The sequence below is a fragment of the Lemur catta genome, chromosome 13 (assembly GCF_020740605.2).
Source record: "Lemur catta isolate mLemCat1 chromosome 13, mLemCat1.pri, whole genome shotgun sequence".
Lineage (NCBI taxonomy): Eukaryota > Metazoa > Chordata > Mammalia > Primates > Lemuridae > Lemur > Lemur catta.
This window is the reverse complement of record NC_059140.1, coordinates 1,877,234-1,891,206: the sequence shown is the minus strand read 5'-3', so window position 1 is coordinate 1,891,206 and position 13,973 is coordinate 1,877,234. Positions and strand designations below refer to the sequence as shown.

At 36.5% G+C, this 13,973-nt stretch overlaps 1 protein-coding gene across 1 annotated transcript; it reads left to right on the top strand.

The window, feature by feature from the left end:
* The first annotated feature begins 804 nt into the window (after positions 1 to 804).
* LOC123649107 (olfactory receptor 2AK2-like) lies at positions 805 to 1,746 on the top strand. Its single transcript, XM_045567017.1, has one exon. The coding sequence runs from the start codon at positions 805 to 807 to the stop codon at positions 1,723 to 1,725; it is 921 nt and encodes a 306-aa protein (XP_045422973.1). The 3' UTR covers positions 1,726 to 1,746.
* The last annotated feature ends 12,227 nt before the right edge of the window (positions 1,747 to 13,973 follow it).

The following is a 13,973-nucleotide window of genomic DNA, read 5'->3' as shown; positions in this document are numbered from 1 at the left end:
GGGTCTAATAATAGTAAACTAGCTCTCAGCTCTATCATGGTAAGCAGAAGTGTTAATGTTGATACTTCTGTCCCTGCCAAAGGAGTGGGATTGGTTTAAAACACACTTTAAATGGATGTTTATCTTAAGTTGCTTAACTCACCCTGAAGGTCCAAGCCATTTGCTCATGGAGTGACTGCCTTATAATCATATGCCTTTGCGACTGGAAAGCGTAGTATTTTTAAAGTATAATGTTAAATATAGTGTTATAAAATATATGATATACATATACCTTATGTATATCATATAAAATATATAGTTCTTAATATATTTCTTGTTCATTAATTGAAACTTTTCTTTGGAATTTCGTCTAAACAATTGTAATTTTTAATTTGGTGTGAGGAGGTTGGGAAGAGGGAATTTCTTTTAGGAGTTCTTTACAGAACCTGAGGTTATTTTATAGAAACATCTGTGCTTATCATAGCACATTTCTCTCACATATCAGGTGAAATATTTGTATTTGTAAAACACCGTATATGCTGTAACCCCAAATTAAGGGCTTCAACATTATAAAGAGGATTTTACCTGTTTATACCTATCAGCAAATGATGTTTTGTAATCAAAGGTGGGACAAAACCCAACTCAACAACTTGTAAGAAAGGCTTAAGAGTCCTGTCCTTATTGGGGTCAAATGAAGAGAATGACAAATATATCTATTAAATTCTCACAGAATTTTTAATTATATTTAATATTTCTCTCAAATGACAGTCAACTTATTAGATGGAACTCTTCAGGTATTAAATGCTTTAATATTTTGATTAAGCCATGAACACGGGAAATCAAAGTTTTGGGACAGATTTTATACTTCTTGGGCTTTTCCAATATGGCCAAACGAACACTTTGCTCTTTGCTGCCATCGTCATCATCTTTCTGGTGGCTCTGATGGGGAATGTCATACTGATCCACCTCATTCGACTGGACGCCAGACTCCACACCCCGATGTACTGGCTGCTCAGCCAGCTCTCCACCATCGACATGATGTACATCTCCACCACTGTGCCCAAGATGGCAATGGACTTTCTCTCACAGAGTAAGACCATTACCGTTTTGGGCTGTGAGATTCAAACATATATGTTCTTGGTCCTCGGTGGAACTGAAGCTCTTCTTCTAGGTTTCATGTCTTATGATCGATATGTAGCCATCTGTCATCCTTTACGTTACCCTACACTCATGAGCAAGAAGACCTGCTGCTTCATGGTTTCATGTGCATGGACCAGTAGTTCTGTCAACTCTTTAGTACATACGCTCTATGTATTTCAGCTTCCATTCCGTAGGTCTCTGCTCATTAACCACTTTTTCTGTGAGGTTCCATCTCTACTGCCATTGGTGTGTCAGGACACGTCCCAGTATGAGCATACTATCCTGTTGAGCGGGCTTATTATTCTGCTGCTACCATTCATGGCCATTCTAGCTTCCTATGCTCATGTGCTTACTGTTGTGTTCCAGATGAGCTCAGGTAAAGGAAAGAAAAAAGCTATTTCCACTTGCTCCTCCCACCTGACTGTGGCAAGCCTATTCTATATGACCACTCTGTTTACCTATACGAGGCCACACTCCTTGCATTCTCCTTCACAGGATAGGGTTGTGGCAGTATTTTATGCCATTGTCACCCCTCTTCTGAACCCATTTATCTATAGCCTGCGGAATAAGGATGTCATGGGAGCTGCGAGGAGATTGTTGGTGTAATAGATACTGATGCAGGTAGTATGTCTTTAGAAACCCCTTATTGACTGAGGATTAACAACTGCAAAAGCTGTTCATGAATTTTGTCTAGAATGATGTAAGAATGGGTTTTCTGTACAGAAGCCAGAGAAAACAGTGTGCTTATCAAACTTGTTTAACTTCTAAAGGAATAGAATTCAACTCTATCAACTCAGTGTTCTAATGGCATTAATATTTTTACTGTCTTGTTTGTACTCTGAAATTTAATCCATAGGAAATAAAATCCACCCAAACATTTAGCGTCAAGAAAGTCTGTATAACAACCAAAGTTAATACAGAGAAAACTACATCCATTCATTAGCTGAACAAATGCTTTAACAAATGCTTTAATGCTTTAACCACGTGTGTGATGGTTTCACAGGCACTTGTGATGTGGGAGGAAACAAAAATAAACACTGACAGAAATTTATGATGATCAGCAACCTTAATTCCATCTGCGATCTTAAATTCCCTCTGCTATATAACCTTAACATATTCACAAGTTCCGCAAATTAGGACATGGACATCTTTCATGGGCCATTTCTCTTCCTACCTCTTTAATGTTCTTTACAAAGGTATATGCATAAAAGAAGAACACCAAGGCGAACTCCTTGTAACACCAAGACCTGACTGATAATACCTGGTTACTGGCCAGCTCTGACTGGCAGGGGCTGCTTATCTCAGGAGAAGAATGTTCAATTTCTAAACGTAGACCATTTGCACCCTTGTGGGTGGGTTAATTTACCTTACCATGATTCTTTCATTTTACTGTATCTGCTTAAATACTTCAAAAAAACTTAAAATATAAAAAGTTCAATAAAAATTTTAAATGTACTATAGACAATTAAAGGAAACAAGATCACAATGAATTCATTAAACTATACTGTGCTTTTGTGTCACGTAACATGGACTGTTCCTTATTTATGTTTTTAAACATTCGCTAGGCTAGTGAAGCCATCACATCCTAAACACTTTTCATGAATCAAGTACTATGCAAATCTCCAAAAACATATTTCCTAATTGACGCACACAAACACACACACACATACACACAAATACACACGTGGAAAACTTACTGAGTGCTTTGAGCAAGTACCATTTTGTCCTCATGATATAGGTTGAGAACAAGGCGCACAGTGCTTAAAGCCTTTTCCAAGGACATCCCCCCAATAATAAACAGAAAAATCATGACACGGACTCATATTAGCTGATCCTCAGAGCCCCCCAAATTAATGATTCTATTACACTTTAAGAATACGGTGCAATGTAGAAAACTCCCTTTCAGTAAAAATTATGTATGGTAGCTAATGCATTTTTCAGTGTTTGTATTCCATTGCTAAAGGAATGCTAGTATTACCAGAATCTATTTGATCAGGAATAGTAAAGATATGAAATCACACCAAACTTGCTGTAAGGGAAGAAATATATTTAAGGGCAAAATCATGTGGGTTCTACAAAGAGATGACATCTTTGAGACCAACCCAGTCAGAAACCAGAATATTCTGAAAAGGGATGTTGATGACAAAGCTTAACAAAAGGGAGAGATGACCTATAACAAATACTGTGAGGTGATATAGTGGCAACACGTTTCGGGAAAGACCCTGGATGATATGTGGCCCTGTGGAAGCTAAGTTTGTAGATATTAGTAGGAGATTACTAGGGAAACCACACTTAACAACCCATGGCTTATGGGGGTGGAGGAAAATGCATCACAGACCAAGTAATAACCTCACAGTCTGAAAAAGCAATTTATTTCCTTATGGAGGACATATTTTCTCTTTTTAGGGTTCTAGAAAAAAGGTCAGGAATCACAATGCCATGTTACCTGCAAAACAGATCCTTGTAGGGCTAGTTTCTCACATCTAGAGAAAGTTAATTTGCTGAAGGAATGGAGATTTCCCGCAGATTCTAAAGTGTGATCAACACACAGAAATCTTTTAATGTCAAAATGTATAGTTTAGACACAGTTAAGTAACATCTAATTGTAGTCCTCTTCTTTTTACCTGTTTCTGTTTTTCTTTTGTGGTTTTCTTATTTGTTTAACGAAAGAGTCCTTAAGAAAACCAGTGACCTGAATTAATTAATGTTTAGTTAATTTAATTGGAAAAAATACTGTCTTCTCCTCTAATTTTGTGGAGGGGAAGAGTCAAAGCTTGGAGCATGTGAAGGGAGAATTAGGACCAGTAGCAGTAGAAAAGAGAGTAGGGGCAAAACCAGGAGTGTCTATGGACTTGAATGTTTCCTCTGGCACCGTAGCACCCACTTCACACACACACACACACACACACACACACACACACACACACACACACACACGAGCACGTGCACGTGCACACAGACACACACATGCATACAGGCAGGTGCACACACACACCGGCACGCCCACCCAGGCACTTCTGCCATGTGCCTTTTGGGGGATTGGGCGAAGACTGCTCCTCCACTGCCTCCTTTTTCTGTGAATATCCTAAGACTCAGTCATTATTTCAACTTGGAAATTAAATGCCCTTGATTTGACTACTAAATCCTGTACTTAGATTCTGAGTTTCATCTGGGACAGCTAGTAACTTTGCTAAGACTGACTTTCCTCATCTACAAATGGGAGACAAATATAATATCAGTTTCCTGGTCCAATAAAGTCAAATCATGCAAATAAATTCTTAGGTCCCATACAGGTCACTCAGACACTGATTAGTGAAAATTAATATTCTTAATTATTTTATTGCTTCCATTAATATTATGATTAATCAATATTGCTATTATTCTTTTCTTATATAATCAATTTATGGAAAAGCACTAGCACTTCATTTGTTTTATTGGTCTTTTTCCTTCCCTTTGTCACTTCATAGACTGTCTAGGATTTCCCACTGGTCTGAATATAAAATTCAAATAGCCCCCTCATGTATTGTTTTTAGAATCCCTGCATGGTTATTTAAAATAATTTGACTGGGGTTTTTACTTCCCAACCGGTTCATATGTGGAGCTCTACTTCAGTCAATTACTGAATGCTTACATTTTGGTCTTGTAATATAGCATCATGATAATCTGCCAGAGTTGGGAAAAGAAAAGCTTTGTCACCAGGAGGGATGTTTCCTTTTTTTTAAAAAAAAAAAAAAAAAACTTTTTCACATTGCAATGTATTGGCTCAGAAAACAAGATTATTTTAGAGAATGGAGGAAGAAGAGAGAGGAAAAAACAGTTGTTTTATATATCTGGTGCTTTTTATTCACTTCATAAAGTAGCAATGTAATAATATAGTTCCATCATAGTTCTTCTCATTGGACATGTAAAGGAACTTGGGAAAAAACCCAAAGCTTTTGTGTATATTGGTTTCCCTCCCCTTTCTTTTGGGTTATTTCTTTGAATGAAATTCAGAATATGTATCAATGGTCTCAAGGGAAACACCAACTCTATAATTCTCACCCCATAATGTCAAACAGATTACATAAAGATTTTTCATTTTTACCCATATTCTGAATGGTAACCTATATTTAAAGAAACAGATAAAGTTTGGGTCCATAAAAATAGTAATTATGTGATTTAATCCATGTGTTTCTTCAATTTCCACTGAAGCTGCACATTTTCTGTGCTTATATTGAATGTTTGTCCTAGCAAATTGTATTTATGTAAAAAATATTAATGAGCTTTGCTGGAGACTTAGGATTTAATTGATGCTCCAGCTCTAAGTTAGATGGATGCATTTAACTTTACTATTTAATTCTGCTAGTCAGTTTCCTCTTGGAAAAGTGACAGTTTCTGAGTGGATGGTGCAATAGTAATTAATTAAAGCACATCACATACACTATCTTATTTTGTTTTTACAGAAACCCTGCATTTAATTACTGTACACATTGTAAATACATTCACTCGAGACCAGTCTTCAAATCTAAGAAATGTGCCAAAATACACAGAACTTTTAATTGTTTGAATACAAACCAGAAGTCACCTCTCTCTACTGCACAAGCCCACGTACTTACCTCCTCAAATCATTCCTGATTGAATTGTAGATGCTGTGGTTTCTAGTTATAGGTTTCTTTATGTTATGTAAACTAGAGAGAAAAGGAATTCCTGATCTTGGTCAAATCAAGATTTCTATAATTATCTTATGTTTTTTTCATTTATTCAGGTATTTACAAAAATATTCCTTCCATTTTCTCTTTTCAATCAGAATATATTTGGTAGCAAAACAGAACCTGGAACCACATCTATCCAGAGTGCCTGAAAAATAGTGCACATTATTTGAATTAATTTATCAATTGCATGAAATATAGTCATTTGATCTAGGACTTTTGATAGTCAATTATTTATCTTCGTTCATTGTAGTCAACATATCACTGTTGACACTATTAAGGTATTAATTGGAACAAAAAACAGGGAGGCTTGAAATGATTACGAGAAGTTTACATTCAGAACCTTGGTTCTGGACTTACTATGCCTGGTTTGAGACCTGACTTCTTTCCCTGATTTTCTAGGTAAAAGTAAATTATTCTAACTCCAATGTTACACATATACATTTCTAAAATAATAACAGACTCTACCTAATTTAGTTCTTGTAAAGTTAATTGGGACAATGCATATTAAAGGGTTAGCAGTGCTTGAGACAATGTTTGCTACAGTTACTGTTATTCATATTATGTTTGGGTTGCCACGTCTACACCATGAGGATGTGGAAACACAGTCATTTCAGTTTTAAAATGTTTAGATAAAATTGAAGAAAGTACCATAATAGGGCCAGACCAAAATATCGGTCAGCATGGTCTATAACATAAACTGTACAGTTGAGAAGGGTGCAGTTTTGCCGATTCTGGGGAAACTACATTGAAGTGGAGATAAATATAAGACAATAGGTCTAATGACTTTGAGTTTGGTGTAATCACATATTTAAATAGATCCAGCAATCCACCATATGATCCAGAAATCCCACTCCTGAGTATATACCCAGTGGAAATAAAATCAGTATGTCAAATAGATGTCTGTATCCCATGCTTACTGCAGCGCTATTCACAATAGCCAACACATGAAATCAACCTAAGTGTTAATCACCAGATGAATGGAAAAAGAAAATATGGTATATATGCAAAATGGAATATTATTCATCCTTAAGGAAGAATGAAGCCAGTCATTTGCAACAACATGGATGAACCTTGAGGACATAATGTTAAGTGAAATAAGCCAAACACAGAAAGACAAATACCACACAATCTCATTTATATGTGGAAACTTAAAAAAAAAAAAGAAAAAAAAGTAAGAGGAAAGAGAGAAAGTTTATGTCACAGAAGCAGAGAGTAGAACAACGGTGACCAGAGACTCAGAAAGGAGTGGAGAGGGGAGAATGGGAAAAGGTTTGTCAACAGGTACAAAGTTACAGTTAAATAGGAGGAATAGTTTCTGAAGTTCTGTTGGACAGCAGGGTGACTATGGTTAACAGTAAAGTATTGTATATTACAGAGAGCTAGAAGAGAGGCTTTTAAATGTGCTCACCACAAGGCAATGATAAATGCATGAAATGATGTATACACTAACTACCCTGATTGGATCATTATACAATGTACATATGTATTTTTACTTAAAATTTTACTCCATAAATATGTACAATTATTAATACAATTTGTCAGTTAAAAACAAAATAAAAATGAAGTAACGAGAGCATGATTTTTATCCTATTTTACTCGCTTAGAACAATGGTATAGACGACTTGAAATTCTCTAGAATTACACAGAATTGAATTCACTTGGGTACAATAGGCTTTTTGGCATGAAATACTACATTATAGATTACCTTACTTCTTCAAAATTTTTAAGAATGAAAGAAATATTGATGGTGGTCTCACAATGTGTGCCACACCCATATTGGAATCATCTGTGCTAATACTCATTACTATTAACATTGACTGAGGGTTTATGATGTCTATATGTTGCCTTATCTGCTAATAAACAAGCAAATAAACAAATTAAACACCTCAAAAAAAGAAAGAAAATTAAATGTCTGATAAGCTCCATGTTATGTTAAAGTGCTTAAAATTGCTAGAATGCATTTTAGCATGAAATGAATATTAAATATTAAAACATTTTAAAGATTAATAATCAAAAACTTAATAGCCTTAGAATGACTAAGTTCACCATGACCATATGTGCTTGCTCTATGTTCAAAAGAAACTTATGAAAGGTAAATGCTGGTGGGACTGCAAACTAGCGCAACCTCTGTGGAAAGCAATATGGAGATACCTTAAACAGATACAAGTAGACCTACCATTTGATCCAGCAATCCCATTATTGGGCATCTACCCAAAAGAACAAAAGACATTCTATAAAAAAGACATCTGCACACGAATGTTTATAGCAGCACAATTCACAACTGCAAAGATGTGGAAACAACTCAAATTCCCATCAATACATGAGTGGATTAGTAAAATGTGGTATTTGTATACCATGGAGTATTACTCAGCTATAAGAAATAACTGTGATATAGAATCTCTTATGTTCTCCTGGATAGAGTTGGAACCTATTCTACTAAATGAAGTATCCCAAAAATGGAAAAATAAGCACTACATGTACTCACCATCAAATTGGTTTCCCTGATCATCACCTAAGTGCATATTTGGGCTAATTGGGTGTCGGGCAGATGTGGGTGTGGGAGGGGAGGGGTGTATATCTACATAATGAGTGCAATGCGTACTGTCTGGGGATGGACACTCTTGAAGCTCTGACTCAGGGAGTGGGGGGGGCATGGGCAATATACATAACCTAAACTTTTGTAACCCCATAATATGCTGAAATAAATAAAAGGTAAATGAAGTATAGAATCTGGTACAGATATTAGAAATACTGTCTCTTAAGCTGTCCCTTTGATTAAAAACAGGGAGAATTATATTGCATGTTCTCAAATATATGTTAATTTTTCTCAAAATATCTCAGTGGGAAACATCTATTCAAGGCTGAGTAATTGTAGTAAAATAAAATTATGGATAGTCTGTGTAGAGCTATTTTATCATGCTGTAATTCTGTTATAATATTATCTGCATTTTCTCTTATAATTGTCAAATAATTCTAAAAAGAGACAGATACTATTGATATTATCTCATTCCATTTTGCACATAATGAACCTGAGATTTACAGAGATTTAAATTTCCTAATCTTATCCAACTACTACACAGTGACAAAAGAAATTTCAAGAAGGCCTATCCTTAAATTTGTACTTCTATATTCATGAAATTAATGAAATAATGCTATTGAGTTAAGGATCAGAAATTTGGATCCTGCTACCACTTCTCCAATTTTTTAATTGTGCATTATTATTTGAGTTATATAACTTTCTAGACTCTTGAATTACTGCTGGTTAATAAGAAATATACAGATATTTCATGAGACATTTCATTTGGAAATGCTATGTAGAACTATTTGTGCAATGAATTGAAATGTCTAATATAACAATGAGTATTTTAAAGTTTTGTGAGTTTAATTTATCCTTCAATTGTAAATCCACAGAGGACTTTTAAAATCACATTTAAAGTATCTCATAATCTGAATATTATGTTGGAAAGCTGGTTTTAGTACAGACACTAGTTGATTGTTTTCAATTCAAATAAAGAGCAGAAGGTGAACCCAATGGAAGCAAATGAAACTATTATTGGAAGACAGTCTAAAATACTTGTGAATTTCTTCAGTCCAGAAACAAGGAGACTGACTCCTGAAGGCTGGTGAAGACCTGGCCCAAATCTTGCAAATATGTGTTAAATTTAGATAGAACTTTAGTGTTTCATCTCCAAGTCTTCATGCTATGAACCTGGAATTCATATCTGTAACCTCGCCATTCCTGATTCTATGTGGCTTAACTGGAGGAAATTTATATTTCATTGCTTGGGATTCAGTAATTCCAGAAAGGCACAGATTTGTGTACCATGACATGCTATTAAAAGATGAACTCTGAATGATGCATTTGCAGGATTAATGTATTTGATAGCCATAGATACAATGATGGCACAAAATAACACCAAACTTATGATCATAGATTCAAACAATTTATATATCAATAACTACTCTTATTATCCCAATTATATTCAGTGTGAGAAAATTTATAGACAGAATCCAGCACATTAACATTTAATGAATAATAATATATGTGTTTCAAATATATCTAATCTAAAATGTAAAACTCTGGTTAATAATGAGGTACAAAATTAAGTATGTAAAGTAGGCTGGAGAAGATATTTGCGATGTGTCTAAATAACAAGGTAGAGCAGCATATATAAATAGCAAAATACATAAAACATTTGTTAAATCAATATAGGAAATTCAAATAATCCATTAGAAAACACAGACAAGGGATTTTCACAGAAGAAATCTAAGAGGTCAATGCATAGATAAAAATAGTTTCTGCTTCAGGATCATAGGGCACGTGTAACTTAAAAATATATTTTTACTTTGCTGTGATGTTGTATGCCTACATGATGAATGCAATGCACACCGTCTGGGGAATGGCCATGTTTGAAGGTGCTGACTTGGGGAGGTGTGGGGTGGGAGGAGGGGATGGAGGTATGACTACATGGTGAGTACCAGGCACGCTGTCTGGGGAATGGACACGCTTGAGGCTCTCTGACTCAGGGGGATGGGCGGGACATGGGCAATATATATAACCTGAGCTTTTGTACCCCCATAATAAGCTGAAAAAAACAACAACAACAGCAAAAAAAAAAAAAATACTACATGTGGAGGAATTTCAAATCAGCAGCTGACAGGATAGAAAATTAGGGATTCAATTGCACATGGTCCCGGATGGACCTCAGACTGATTTTGTGTGAACAAGTTATCTGAGCACATCTTCATAAAGTGGTTCATTTTTGTCTACTACCGTTAAATATGTGGGGTTACTGGTGATAAGTGGGAAAATCTGAAAGTAACATAATTTCATTACATTTCCTTAGATTATGTTCAGTTATGGAAGTATTCATCTTTTACGAATGGATATATTCAATTAAATCCAGTGTCATTTTTTACTACCTTCTAGGCATAAATGTTGAGAAAAGTGTTCCCGCAATCAAGAAGACAAGTCACGTCACATGAGGTGAATGCCAGTGTGTGCTGTGCAGCAGTGTCTGTGGCAGCCGGGAGCTGACGCAGTCAGAGTATAGGCTGCTGACAGGTATGGAATAGAGACTTAACATTTCTATGTTTGCTTTGTTTTCTTAAAATTATTAACATTTAAAAATTAATTCATCTTGACATTGAAGGAAATATTGTGAAAATATGTCAAACAAATATATGAGAATTGGGCAAAAATAAGAACTACGACATATGAGAGCCATCCAGAAAGTACCCAGCCACTGTTATGACAACAAGAATAGGTACATGGCTGGATACTTTCCAACAGCCCTCCTATATCACATGTACCTTGACTAAAATACACTCCGTTAAATAAAGTGAATTAAATTGCAATAAAACTAGAGAACAATATGCAAATTAATGACCTCACACATCAATCTGACACACAGTTCATTCCATATGCATACGGTATGAATTGATACTGTATTCCAAGGTATGGGAATTATGTGCATTAAGCTTCCATCATTTGAAAAGTATATAAAATGTATATGGCTTTGCCTATGTAAAACAGATAATGCTTATGGATAATATACAATTTAGCAAATATATTTATATTAAATATAATACATAATACACATACTTTATATATACATATTATATATAATGCTTTATGAGCATAAATTTCTTCATGAAACCACAAATTCCAAGCTGCAATATAGTAAAGATATACGAATTACATATCATATATGTGCATCTTAGTCAAATTCAATCCATTTTACCTGCAAAGAATGGCTAGTATTGCTTATTTAAATTTAATATATATATATTTCGAGTATTATGTTGGGTTCTGACAGTTAAGAGAAAAAATGTTACTTAATTTCTATTATTTAAAGCAGATAGGCCAGGCGCAGTGACACATGTCTATAATCTCAGCTACTTGGGAGGCTGAAGTGGGAGGATAGCTTGAGCCCAGGAGTTTGAGGCTGCAGTGTGCTGTGACTGCATCTGTGAATAGCCACTGCACTCCCGCATGGGCAACACAGTGAGACCCCATCTCTAAAAAAAAAGAGAGGAAAAAAAAAGAAAGAATATAATGATATAGGTACCTCTGATAGACTTCACTTTTTAAAGGTAGCTGCAAAATATTTGCTATCTCACAAGCTTCACTAGACCTTGTTACTCCCTCATTAAGAGGTCAAGTCTATGCCATCTCATTGAACTTGCTTTTGTGAATTTATGCCCTCTCCCCTTGAGTATGCCTAGAAGGCCTTTGTGAGTGCTTTTACCTGTAGTGTATGGCTGAGGAGATTCTAACTGAATTTAAAGATTAGGTTATAAAAGTACTATGCACTACCTCTTTTTTCTACTGGCTTGCTCATGCTAGAACCTAGCCACCATGCTGTAAGGAAGCTCAAGCAGCTTGTGGATAGGTCAACATGAAGAAAAATTAAGACCTTCAGCCAGGTGAGTTCCCAACTAGCAACAAGTACCAACTCACCACCATGTGTTTGAATCATCTTGGAGGAGGACCTCCACGTCCCAATTGATCTGCTCCAACTGAAACATAAAAAACCCTGTATTTTTCATGAAGCTCTGCCCAAACAGCAGATTCTTGAGTAAATACATCAGTGTTGTTTTAAGCCATAGGTTTTGAAGTAGCTTGAATGGAGCAACAGTAACTAGAATGAATGAATGAATAATTGTGTGTGTGTGTGTGTGTGTGTGTGTATTTAATCAGCGGTGAAAATCTAAACGAAAGCAGCAGGAACCCAGAAAAAATAAACATTAAAGGGATCTTCTCTTTACCAAGAATACTAGTTTAAGGAGGTAAACAAAATGATATTCACTTTCATGGCCTTGTATGGTATGGAAAAAAAGTCAAAAACGGCAAGGCCCACCAGAAGTTAGGGTGGATTAGAAGACACCTAAATAGAAGAGGGATGTAAAGGATGACACACTCAGTGTTGAGGTTGGCTAGGAATAAACCCAGACACCCACCAACATAGAGTCCAGCCAGTCCACAGCACTGGGGAGATAACAGCAGATAATAATGCTATTGTTTTACACCAATACGTTTTGGGTGGTTTGTTACCAAGCAGTAAATATGAGGATTATCATGAATTAAATGATATAATATCTTTTTACTCTTCGAGAAGATTATGGGGTATAATAAAATTAGTGTTTGATAAATAAAGTACATGGTAAAAATGTCTTAATCACTAAAAAAATTTAAAAGCAGAGAACACATTGTCTTAAGGGGTGGAAGGGAACTTTAAATGAGGAAACATCCAATCCAAGAAAGAAAACATTATGATGAAGGTGGACGTAGAGAAGAACGATAATCCAGAAGCACTAAATAAAATGGTAAAACTGAATTTAAATATGTCCAGTTCATCAGCAAATATAATTATACTTACTGCTCCAAATAAAAAGCGAAGGATTTAGACTTGAGTAGACTGTTATTTTAAGTAGGCCTATCACAAATATGAAGGTAAAGAATGTACAAAAATGCAAGAAAGAGAATAGGTACATCAGACGATTATTAACTCAGCAGTGAACTGTTTAGCCATAGTAATATTTAAAAAGTGGATTTTAATTATAGGACAAGTACGGGAGGTACATTATCCACAAAATAGGTGATATCAAAAGGCTAGCAAAGAAAAATTAAAACATTTTGTTTCAGTAACATTTCCTGAATTGGAGGATCATTCAGTTTGAAAGGCCCACTGAGTGGCCAGCACAATGAATGAAAAATATACCCATTAAGTAGAATACTGGAAACACAGATGAGCCCGGTAGATAGGAGAGGTCAGGGCAGTTCACGCTGCCCCTCCCGCCAGGCTGGTGGCGTCCTCTGCCCCACCGCGAAGGACCCGCGCTGGAAGAGGTCTGGCGCTCTCGGAATGTCGCCTGGCGGGCCCTGGGTGACGCCGGCCGCCCAGCCGCCCTGAGCCATCTCGGCCTGCGCGGGCCTCCAGGAAGGCGGTGGAGGCGCAGGGCGCAGGCTCCTGCTGGGTCAGCACCTGGCCGGCGCCGCCCTGCAGCGCGTCCTTCCCCACAGCTGCCTTGGCCCTGGGGACAGCCTCCTGGAGCGGCCCAGGTAGGCTCAGACCCCGGCCCCTCTGGGTGGGAAGCAGGGGGCGAGCAGGGGCCTCTGAAGGGCCGTGGGCGCGTCGCCTTTGCCTAAGGCACGTTCCC